The sequence below is a fragment of the Neodiprion pinetum genome, chromosome 3, assembly GCF_021155775.2.
Source record: "Neodiprion pinetum isolate iyNeoPine1 chromosome 3, iyNeoPine1.2, whole genome shotgun sequence".
Lineage (NCBI taxonomy): Eukaryota > Metazoa > Arthropoda > Insecta > Hymenoptera > Diprionidae > Neodiprion > Neodiprion pinetum.
In genome coordinates this window covers 38,487,801-38,500,213 of record NC_060234.1, presented here as the reverse complement: position 1 = coordinate 38,500,213, position 12,413 = coordinate 38,487,801, and the positions used below count along the sequence as shown (strand labels likewise).

Here is a 12,413-nt window from a genome sequence, read left to right as displayed (position 1 = left end):
TGAGAGCGATCAGTGCCAGGCTACGGAGAGTGAAATTGGTGCTGGTTTCGCTCCTCCTTTTCTTCTTCTTCTTCTTCTCCGTCGTCTTCGTATTTTTCCTTCCACCCCCCCCCCCCCCTTTCATACTCTTCTTCCTTTCCTTCTTCGTTTTACATCTCTCACGTTTATTTCTCTCCTTGTCGTTACAGCTTCTAACCTATAATACCCTCTCGCGGAATTGGCAAAGTTATCGCGCGCCGAGTTACAAAACGCTTGCCACGAATGACGGTGTGCTTCGTAAAAGCATCTCCTCGTTTTACTGCATATGGATACGAGCATTGTCTCCCTTATACGACTCAGATAACCCTGTAGGGCTTGTCGCCCGGCGCTCGGTCTATTTCGAATTGGCTTTATCTAAACGAGAACCGGCTGTAAGAGGCCGACGCTGAAGCGAAACGTGCCTTTAGACTGACGACCATCTTGTTTTCCCGCACGCCTGGATACGATTTTTATTTTTTTTTTTTTCACTCCCCTTTTTTACACGTCGGCCAATTTTTTCTTTTTTTTCTTTTTCTTCTTTCAGTACCGTAGGGGTGCAAATTCGATTCCACAGATCGAAGCGAGGCAGACTTTACACTCTTATAATATCACGCTTTGTGAGTTTGAAGCGTACATATTTCCCGCGAAGTAGCTAAATATAAGTCGAGGGAAAGTATAATACAAGGTAGTCAAAGATCTCAAACTCTGACGGAACGCTTCTTTAACCTTCATGTATTATTCCGTCAGGGGAGATTGAGTTTGCTCAATTTACTCTAGAGATTAAACTGAGTTGAAAAAATCACCGACCCCTTTATTTATTTATTTGTTTACTTATTATACAATTTTTTATTTTTTCATCAAATATCAACGAATTTTATACTCGTTAGTTGACGGTATCAGTTCGCCTCGAGCATGCCGATTGCATCTGTTCCAAATAACATTCTCGTCTCGCTTTAATGTTGACATGAATTTCCACCCTTACGATGTTACATTTGAACTGCGAAAAAAGAAGAAAAACATCGGCAATCTGATTTTTTGCCGCAGCAATAGTGAGTAGATTTGATTTACTATCTACGTCGGCTCACATGGTCGCAAAATTTTTGTTTTTGCAGAATAAGTGCGAGACTCATTACGCTGAAATTACCTACGCCATTTAAATAGGTACTTCAGTGTATGCCATACGTGTCTAAATACGCATATAATCGTATACTAAATTATAATCTTGAACGGTTATTGGTATGTAAATTTTACGAGAAACGGAGTTGCCTCGGTCACTGTCTATCGGAGAATATATCACCGTATGAAATAAAAATATCAAGTCTATTTGAACATCTTTAAACTTTTATTGAACAAGGTCCACGAACATTTTGGAGAAAAAATTTATTTCGATCAATGCGTGTCTAACTTGAATTGCGATGTAACTTTAAAGTGGCTAAATCACTACTAATCATACATCTAAACAATTTGTGTTTCAGTTATGCTCGCAAATGTTTTTTCTAGGTACATAAACATATTATATATTAATTGTACGTCAAATGTTCAGGTGACTGAGGTGAGGAAAAAAATTTACATTACACAATACAATCGTTAATAAAATATAGCGAAGTCGTTAGTTGTCGGTTAGTGCGTCGTGTAAACTATTTGATGAAAAAAAAATCTAAAAATAATACATAGAGTCGAATGAATTCGTTAAATTCAAGTCAAGCTGATTCAAACTAAACAAATCTTACTTCGATCAAAAAAGGTATAGCTTGACCAGTTTTATCAAGTAAACGAGTAACTTTTTTTTTCCAAACGGGTTTTCTTCATCATGATTATAACATTTTAGTGTGCAGCAGAAGTAAAAGATGCGTTGGAGAAAGTTGCATGTCGATATATGGAAGGATAAAAAAAAGAAAAAAATAAATAAAACGAATCGTAATCAAATTGAACGGAACGCAACAAGTAAGCAAAAACCTCAGGCTTATATTTGAATTCTAACGCCTTCGTATTTTCCCACTCGACGGTGAAATTTTTCCTCCTGAAATCTTAAAAATATCGATCAAACACCTCCGATGACAAGTAACAAGTTTACCAAGTTTTAGATTCCTTCACGAGCACGTGTTCACGGTGGGTATAAAAACCGAATCTCCAAGTCCCAAAAATCCTATCAGACGCTCTGTTCTATCGGCTGGAAGTTTTAGCGGCATAACTCGGAGGACCGACATATTATATTTTTCGCGATACGTGATCCGCGTCGGGGTGCGAAATACTCCGATATAAGCATCGCGCGACGTACTTTTACCGCCAATAAAGCCGACGTTCGTTTCTCGTCACGGCAGAGTCGCGGTCCGTCATCCCGTTTCGGCATGGGACGAAGAGGAAAAGGGGGGCATCGATTGGACATGCGCGCGTCGTCGGCACCGCGACGGGTCCCGCTATCATCGCGGGGGTTTGCCGCGGAGGGATGGTGGTGGTAGTATTGGTGGCTGGAGGCGGTACCACACCCCCGGCGGCGGAGGCGTCGCGGGGTGATTCGGGGGCGACGCGGCGCCTCTCGCCTCGAGCGCAGTGCGACGTCGCGACGCGCCACGTGCAGTGCTCAATCCGAAACCACTTCCTTCCTGTTTTCACCGTATTCCAAATACCGGAGTCGCTAGTATATACCCGAATCCTAGCCCCACCACGGCTGCAGTGCCGCGGTCCGTGGATTTCGGTGACAGCGGTTGGACACCACCTCGGGGCAGTTTGCGCCGAGGCGTTACACCGATTATATTAGCCACGATTGATTCGCGTCCTACTCGATTCTCGAACGGATCGTCAAATTTTCACCCTCCTTCTACGATCTTTGACACAGTACAGCTCTCACTCTTGTTCTCCATTTTTTAACTCTCTCTCTCTCTCTCTGTGCGTCGATGTTACCGTTCTTGGTCCTCTTCTTGTTGTCGTTAAGTTTCACGATGAATTCACTTTCGCGTTGTTAGACTAGTTTTGTCAGTCAGTTCGTTCGCAGTGCAGGGTGAGTCGCTGTGTTGAAATATATATAAGGAGCACTGATTTTATTAAAATTCTAATAACTATCGAATTTTTTAACGAGGGTTCCCGAAGAAATTCTCCGTTCGAAATAAAAGGGGAAAGTTTTATCTCTCTGCCGACAATACGGTTATTTGCAAGTCGTGCTACGTCTGATTCGGTTATACAACTCGCGTAAACATTTGTATACTTCTGATTAAAAATGAGAGAAAAAGATATCGCACCACTGGGAGTCATGCCTTAACTTTGCCTAACGAACTTTGCCGGGATTGTTGACGTCCTTCCCGGGGGAATTACACCCGCCCGTCGGCACTGTAATTTGCGTTATCAATTGAGGAGAATTTTTCCTTAAATACTAAAAATATCACAGTGAAGAATCTCCCTCTGATTGTTTTTAAACCCGACGATTTTTCTTTACCGAATTTTCGAGCACTTGACGGTTTCGTGACGGAATGTTTTTTTTATTTCTTGTTACAGATCTAAACAAGGAAAATAGCCGAAAGTCGTTGTCGAAGAAAACATGGCTGTCGTTTGAATCGCGATGTGAACGATAGAAGTTTTTTTTTGTTAATTGTAATCAAGTGCCGCGAATAGTATATAAAGTGATTATTACTTTTCACGGTTTTGAGAAGATAAAAAAATCATCGAAAACGGAGGACGCTAACAACAACATGTCGTACCTTGCCTTGGATTCCAACGCCTGGCAGGTAAGTTTTTAATCCAAACACGCTTTACACACTCATCTCATTTTTTGTTGCATTTTTGATGTGAGGCCGAAAAACTTCACGAACGGTATTAATGATAAATTATACACGACGAAAAACAAATTAATTCCGTTCCTATTACCAAGAAAATTTAATTCGATCGTTTCACCGAATTGTTCAATCGAATCTCGAGTTCTTTTCTCTTCTCTCCGTATACGGCATAAAAAAACGTTGTCAGTGACAAATCGATCGGTTTCTCAATCTCGACGATGTAAAGGGGAGATAAAAAATGTTTAGCGAAATCGCGAATGGATCCTTGACACTTTTTCATCCGTTGCAGGATGGAGCGTGATTGATGCAAGTGTCGTTGATCGATCGAACGCGATTGTTCACGGAGTGAAAAATATAACCGCGTAATGTATTTAAAACCACAAGTAATTACAGCAGGCACATGACTAGATACCTGTTCGTAGACAACTGCAGCGGTTGGCTCTAGGTGAGGCTTATGCGATTAATATGTCAAGGTAGCGGGCCTAATACCTCGCTAAACGCGTTACCCTCGGCGAATACTGCCATTTATCCACCGTTGAGGGTACGCGGCCGGGTGAGGCACCTTTGGCGAACTCACCAGGATCGACCTTGATGCCTGTAATTACTCTTGGGAGTTTTTCCCCCCCACAGAGGTAATGAGTAAAGAGAAGTCATTTCGCGCTCCCGGCTACCGCGTGGTTTCGAATGTAATTAATGCCAGTTTATCCGCACGTAGCAGGCGCGTTCCTGTTACAGCTCCGTGGCAAAACGAATGCCAAAACATCTCGGCGCTTCCAGTAACGGGCGATTTTCGACCGGCCGACAGTATTACGTGTTCACCTGTCAAACATCGCTGTAGATCCGATTAATGGCGATGTAAATTAGCAACTCTGCAATCACCGAGTCTCTGCAATTTTTTTATACGACTCATTGGGAAACACGTTGGACGCAATTGGTTTCCATTGAACGTCGGTGAAAGTATAACGAATTTCTAGATGCTCGAGACTTTTCAAGTTGATTAAGACGCGTTTTTGTTAATGTCTGTCATTTCGTACGGGGTATTAAATACGCTGAGAGAAATGTCTGTTGGGACAAACAGTGGCTGAGGTAAAACGTATACTTGGTCCGAAACACATGCGGCGATACGAGTCTAACCAGGCTCAACTAATTCCCTTTGGTTTTAGTAATTATCAACGGAAATTAGCTACAGTTTATACATCCAGCCACCCGCGCTTCGTGTCACGCACAATTACTTCAAACACGCGAAGGAATTAATCGTTGAAAAAAAAAATCCGTCGCGTTTAACTTGAATTTTTTCCTTTGATGCCACGCCGTGAAAGCTGGTAGTCTTATTCCGAATAATATTTTTTCCCCTCTTTACGAAAAGTCTAGTTTTACTGCAGAGTTATGTAGCTGCAGTAACGCGAAAGGCTGTAACAATTTTCGTACGTGCAGATAAGAGCGCAGATAGGAAAATTTTGGGGTTCAACTCAGGACCCCGTTCCGGTTTCGGGATTCGCCTGGTACGGTTTATTAATCATTAAAACTTGTTAAACTTGAGAAACTGAGACGGGCGCAGGGTGGCGAGGCAAAGCGAGCTTGCGAAACGGAACGGAACTGCGATCCGAGCGCGAGTAGATCCGGACGCGAAGAATGGAGGAAGCTAAGTTTATCACTCCGTTACTGTTTCCAGATTCGCCCGGTCTCCGAGTTTCTAACTAACTTGAATTTACCGTATTATACAGTACTGAGCGAGCGCTGCGAGGAAGGAGTCCAGGACAGGCCAACGTTCGCTTGCAAAACTTTAGTTTAATATAGTTTACAAACTTCCGCTATACGAATTAGCCGCACCATAAACATTAAGATCCGTATATATATATATATATATATACGTGTATATACCGTAGACTTTCTTTTAATTCAAACTTTCGTTATGGGTATTCTTATACCTTGTACCTTTCCGAGGCCCGGCTCAAATTACCTTGGAAAATAATAAAAAAAACTTTGATCGTTTCTTCAGGATGAAATGGAAGCGTGGTTTGAGTGTAACTACGCGCTCCTGATCCCATAAATTCTCCCTTCCTTATTCGGGAAATCTCATATAATAAACGGAAGTGGGTCAGCCACCGGTAACAGGGCACGGAAATGACGTTAGGTTATCGCGGTTTACTCGCAATTGTAGACGGGTTTCCCTTTCCGAAGCACCTTCTTTCCGAACAAAGTTTAATATTTTACGTTACAAAACGGAAAACCATGGAGGTCATTTTAAAGCGAACGATTCTTAGCTGGGAATAATTTCAAAAATCAATACCATCCAGAATCTGATCATTTCAGGAAATTCCAATAAATTCCTGATTAGTCCTTGATCAGGTGGTAAAAGGGAACCGGTATTGTGGAAGCCACAACTGATTCTGATCGGGGCGTCGAAGTTTTTCCCGAATAACCTTTTCGCCGGGAAAATCAAGCCCGTTCCCTTTTTCCCGAACCCTTCCGCGCGCGTAAAATAACGACGGTATACCGTTGGCACAATGTCCGGAAAAGCCGCAACGCAAACAGTGCGAGGCTAGTTATTATCCGTTCGAAGCAGGGAAAAATTCTCCGGCAAATAACGGGCGAGCAACCAAAAATTATTCAGCACGTCCGCCGTGCAGTGGTCCGGGTTTGATATATTAACCGAGCGCCACTCGTCGCCACTTATTTGATCCCGTGTTACGGACACTTTCGTGTATTAGTTGATCCGGTACGTACGTGACGTTAGTCAAGTGGTACTCGTTCTCGTACGGATACGTAACGTACCCAGGAAAATCAAATACGTCGAGAGCTGGCTGACGGCATTCACACGATACTTTGTGTGCACACCGGTTGAACAATGTGAGTGTCACCGAGCTCTCTGCCATGTATTAATTTTGCGGCGGTCTTCCCTTGTTGTTTCAACCAAAGACGCCGCGTCGCACTCGCTGCCGGCACGTGTCAGACCATTGATGCATAATGCTTTATTGGATAGTGTGCAAATACCGAACGCCGCTCTCTTTGGGATTCTTTTATGTTCGCGCGTGTCGAGTCTCGCCTTGCAAGGACCCACGATGTACCTTTTCCTCGACGTCACTTTCTTCGGAATCCTCCTCGAGATTGTGCTTTCGTCGGTGCTTGGTTGCGGAAGTTTTCACCGACAGGGTAATGGATACACCGTAAGAAAAACGTCGGTCATGACGTTTATGGATTCTGTATTATTTGATGTCAATTTGACACTATCTCTGGCCGAATTTCCGAATCGATCACTAGAGTTGTTCCGCAGATATGGCTAATGCTGGTTAATTTTAATACCACCATGGTTTACGGTGTACTGATAACGGCTTGATGGAAAACCATTTTTGAATCCTTTTATACTCGGGTAATTCGTGAAAAGCTACGAACATGCATATTGTTATTGAAACGATAGGATTTATTTCCTGGTACATCATACATATCCGCCCTTTGATCGGCTGACGTAGTAAATCGTGTAGGTAATTTGTCGCTTAGGTATCACCTAATAGGTGATTCACTAGTTTGCATAGCGCGGAGAACAGTTGGTGGGAACATCAAAAACCCCATCGCACTTCAAAGTCGGGGTCGATCATAAAGTATAGTAGAGAAGGGAGGGGCTTAGGGTGTCGGTGGTCCGTTTCACTCAGCATCGCGGATCGGGAATGCAAGCTGCAGGGGAGGCGGTGGGCACGAGTATCAGAGGAAGGGTGAAGTAAGAATAAATGATAGCTCTGGATTACCACTAGGTAACTATAATCGCGTGACAGTATGAAAATTGCAACCCGTGGAGAGCGGGAACGTCAAACGAGCCCGAAACTCCGACACTGGTCCCCGCCTCTCCCATAACCCTCGTAGAAAATCATGGGGGTGATTCGAATTGCATTTTAATTTCATTTTGGTTTCTCGGCGAGGGTCTCTGCGAGCTCGGCGCTTCGCCGAACCGGCGTCACCTACACCTTCGTGTCTGTGCGGTAAGACCTCGCAAACTCGAGTACCTACCGAAGTGAATAACTTATGCATCATGCGATCGAGTTCGTACATGCTCTCCGTGTGCGGCTCTCTCTTTCTCTCCTTCTCTCTTTCTCCCTTTCTCTCTTTCTCTCTCCAACGACACAGGCAGGTTTACATTGTGCGACGGGAGAGTTGTTCACCCCGTTGTGACAATGCGACAGGTTGTGTGTACCCTGTTCTTCAGCTCAAAATGAATGCAGAGCTTCGACCATAATGGGTTTCATGGTTGGACGTGAATACCATGGGCGTGATAGGCTCACTCGACGTTTAATAACGACTAACGTGATACACTCGCTACTCGAATTTGACAATCCAGGGATGCTTTTTCTCCTGGTCCCTGTTTTCTCTTTCGCCTATCGCAGGATTTGCATGACCGAAAAGCTTCGACCGAAGTTTTAGCTTGTTAAATTTCTACCGACACTTGTGAGTGAAGTTTTCTTTTGTCGGATTTCGAGCTGGTTCCATTCTTCGTTTGCGGTAACGAATCCCGACAAGTTGTAAAATTGCGATAGGGGGCGTCGCGACGCCATCCGGTGAAACGAGAGCCTTTCTCTAAAATGTATATTATCGTTTCTTTTTCATTATTCGCAACCGTCAGCCGGGCAGCGCTTCCTGATCAGTCACGAGATGTCAGCTTGGTATTTTTGTCTTTATCTTACCCTCTCCGTTGCGTAATTAAGACTCGAGTATTATACAGCGGAGTCTCGAGAGTGAGAGAGAGAGAGCGAGAGAGAGGGACAGAGATAACGAGAGAGGGAACGAGAGGCGATATTATCTTTTGTTCCGTACTCGCTGTGCATATACCTACGTGAAAACTTTGTACTCACTACACATACACACATGCATGCAGCTTGTACCTGCAGCCTCTGCGCAGCGAACCATTTGTCCGGTACAAAGAAAAATAATGAGCGTGTACTGCGTCCAGTGTTCAACTAATATTTGCTCGCAGCCTTACCTCCGAGATTTCTTTAAAAATATCTAGCTTCCTTTTTAAGATTGCCTTTGTTAACGCTCGCGTATAAGACTTGTCGACGGCTTGCAGCCGTTGTCTTGAGGATGCGCGAAAAACTTGCTCTCTTTAATGCGAATACGTACGCGTATAAGGGTGTAAGCTGCGTACTTGTCTTATTTTCGCAAGCTAGTTATCTTTCTTTTATCCTCACTCGCCGTAGAATATAACGCTTCGTTTTTTTGTCGCCTTATCAAAGGCTAGGCCAGCTTAGATGAAAAGTTCTAACCTGGGTACAATTTTATTCCAAATAAAATGAACTCGAAACTGATTAGTAATCTTCCGGTATTATCAGGTTGGGATTGCTTTTGGTTTGATTTTTTAATCTCGGCTCTTGTCTGAAACTTTTTGTCGTTTCATTCACTTGAAATATCATTTTATAACAACTCGGAAGGAGGGCTGAACAATATTTAAAGTCTACGTTATATGTTACGTTAAATCCTTCAGGACTAATTCTTACATACATCTTTTATCTATTCCACGAAGTCGGCTAAAAATTTTGACAAATTTTAGATGGTGTTTGAAATAGTTTAGAGTTCAAAGGGATTTAATTAAGCGTTATTAGAGACGAAATTAAGTAATCGGTGAATCAGGAATCATATAAAAAAATATCCACTTCATCACGACTGGCATAGGTCATCTAATTTTTTTTTCTACTAAAATCAAGCCTGTAGAACAAAATGGAAATTTGAGGTTTTCAAGCCTCTTGAGTGAGGTCCAAATACATTTTTTCTCGGCCCCAGTTTCCTGGGGGTCTGAGGTCAGATTTAAATGAGTATGAAAAAAAAAAAAAACGTCATCCCCGAGAGCGAAAATTGATAAAAGACAAGTATTTGTATAATACTTTTCACCTGTCCGTAGTAGTATCCCCGACATGTTAGAATAAAGGTACGCGATATATTGTAGTTGCGCGTATGTGTTTTTTTTACCGTATAATAACTTGGTCGAGTATAAAATTCCCATCAGAATTGGCGAACTGACGGAGATCGTTACCGTTATTATGATTATATTATGCTAATACACCCGTTTTACATATTTCTATTAGGTTATAATACGGGTTTCACGTGTCTATATATAATATAACACAAGCACGCGGTATATTCTACCTGTAATATAGCTCATATACCGTAGGAAGCAAGCACGGCACACCTGCCCGATCCGTGCCTTGATTGTTATATGATTACCCTGTCCGGGAATTTTTGAACCTTCACTGGGAGAATGGTTGTGAAAATATTTTCAAACGCCTAAGATGTAACTTAGTTCCATACGAGGCGGTACATTATGCAGATTCGAGTCGCGTGCATTGCGAGAGATGCAGGGCGATAATGTTCTTTTACTTTTTGTCGGTAACGCCGAATCGTCGAGGAGGACATCCGTATATATTGATTTTCTGTTGAGGCTCCTGAACGCGGAGAGGCGAATTGTGTGATTTGAATTTTGATTGCCAACTGCAGAGATGCCGTAACGGGATAGTGCACGCTTTGCCAGGCAGTCAAGGGTCCTTCGAACATTCGCTTACTCGACTAGAAAATTAAAAGAATAAACGGTTTTGAAGACCCGGACTCGGAACTGGCCGTCGGACAATGCCGCAAAGTGCACAACGTGAAAATCCCTCGCGCGTCGCCTTCACGGGACGAGGAAAAGGGGCGAACGGTGAAAAAACGGTCCGAACGCGAGTAGAGAGGACGAGGGAGGAGGAGAAGAACGAGCATATAAGAAAAAAGGAATTCGAGCTGAAGGTACAAAACAAAATCAAAATATTAGCGTAGGCGTATTTCGTAGTCAAAAGCAAGACTCGAGATATTATAAGATTATAATCTTTTTACGTAGCATAATTCGATAATGATACGAATACACAAATTTTATTATAAAAAGATGCTAATCTCACGCTAAAGTCGTAACCTGAGATCACTATAATCTCAGCCGAAGAGTGAGTCCCAGGCATGGGCATTAAAAAATCATCACAGACGATTTCCAGGTAAACGCGACCAACTTTCGGTGGTACTTTCGCCCATTAGAGGCGATAAAAGCGTTTTGTCAACCGTCCCTTTTTTTATTTCTTATTTTCGCTTCGCCGTTAACGTCTAAATTTCTTCTCTGCTTGCTTACTTGCTGCGATTCTTTCCTTCTTTTTCAAAAAATGAAATCTCTTAATTAATTTCACATCTTCGTGAAGTCGCCAGCTCGGCAGCTTTTGGTTCGAACATTAATTCGTCCTCCCGCAATCCGAAACAATAATACGAGGGGGAGGGAAAAATTAGTGGAATAAAATAAGGCCCCGTTCCCTTTTCTCGTCTCCTCAGCTCCTCCCCTCCCTCATCTTCCCATCCCCCAATAATGTCTTATAATGGTTTTCCTATATTGCCTTGTGTCTGCCGCGCTGGACATGGGTTACTGGTTCATTTAAATAAGTTAACGGCCTCTACCTTAGCAGGTCCATTACAGCTGGGGAAGACCGACTAATTACCTGTTTGACGTGAGTTATAAAACCACCGTTACATATATTCCACAACCCTGGTGCGGTTCGATATTCTTTTAATCGGAAAAGCGACGCACAGTCGCATACCTCGATTTTTTCGTACATCGAAGAGGGTCGCGTTTCAATTATGGTATTTAGATTTTTCGCCACATTTCTGCGAACCCGTGAATTTTCAATTACCAAGGAGACTGAAATGCGTATTTTAAAATCTTTGATCTCTCCTCGTCGAGCACGTCTATATGAGGAATTACAGATCCGCTCGAAGATTGTTTGAATTTTCTTTTGTTTTCCATCGTTTTCCCTCAGCAGCGAGGATTTAGTTGCCCGTGAAGTTTTGTGAGGAAACGATCGGGATGGAGAAAAAGAAGGTGGTGGAGTCGGAGGGGGAAGAGGCGGTCTTCTTTTACGGTGGAAATTAATCTAGTTTGTCATAACGGGGGCGGAGAGTTCAAAGTGCCGCTAATGAGAAAAAGGTGGGCCCTTGTCGAGCTATTTGTCAATGGGATCGCGGGTCCTATAAATAATGATGTTTGTGCGTTCTTGTTTTCATAAAATTAAAAAACAAGCAAGCCCGAAGAGGAAAAAGGATTCCGAAGCGGCCGGAATTCACAGCTAATTATGGAACAATATTCAACCGCTTGTAACGTTTCGTGCTGATTTTATCGAAGAGACGATCACCTGATATTCCCCAAGAAATTTTCAAAACACAATATATCCGTTCAACTTTACATCATATTGAGGCGGAATCCTGCAATAAATGAATTAACGACGTGTAAAACACGGCTCGTTGGTATACAATAAAGCAGACAAAACTTAGTTGAACGTTGAATATATACTGCGAAACATAAACATTGCTCGGTGCAAATAATATACGCCATTTGGCGAGGCAGTCCGCGGGTAAACGCAGTGACGAGATAGACACTGGGGCGGAGAGAGTCTATTTCATGGTTAATTTGGCTAACCTGATTTTGCCACCCCGGACCACCAGGACCACTAAAGTGGGCGCAGGGTAGGCTTCGCCTGGGCTGGGGGACGATTTCTGTACCCCAACTGCGCGGCTCCCCCAAACAAGCCTCAACCCGATGCAGTCAGGCCTTTCCGAGTGAAAGTTTCGCTGCCTTTTATT

At 43.1% G+C, this 12,413-nt stretch overlaps 1 protein-coding gene across 4 annotated transcripts in view; it reads left to right on the top strand.

Annotated features, from left to right (window-relative positions):
- Positions 1–12,413, top strand: part of TfAP-2 (transcription factor AP-2) — a 205,845-nt gene that overhangs the window by 31,468 nt on the left and 161,964 nt on the right. For 2 of the 4 annotated variants that reach the window (XM_069134837.1, XM_046619046.2), the window contains exon 4: positions 3,508–3,737. Coding sequence is in view for 1 of the 4 variants with exons in the window: in XM_046619046.2 (XP_046475002.1) it covers positions 3,702–3,737 (36 nt within the window). In the remaining 3 variants the exon portion in view is untranslated. Of the gene's footprint in view, positions 1–2,616; positions 3,017–3,507; positions 3,738–12,413 lie in introns of those variants that run through there. The other 2 variants (XM_069134839.1, XM_069134838.1) reach the window with 2 other exon arrangements.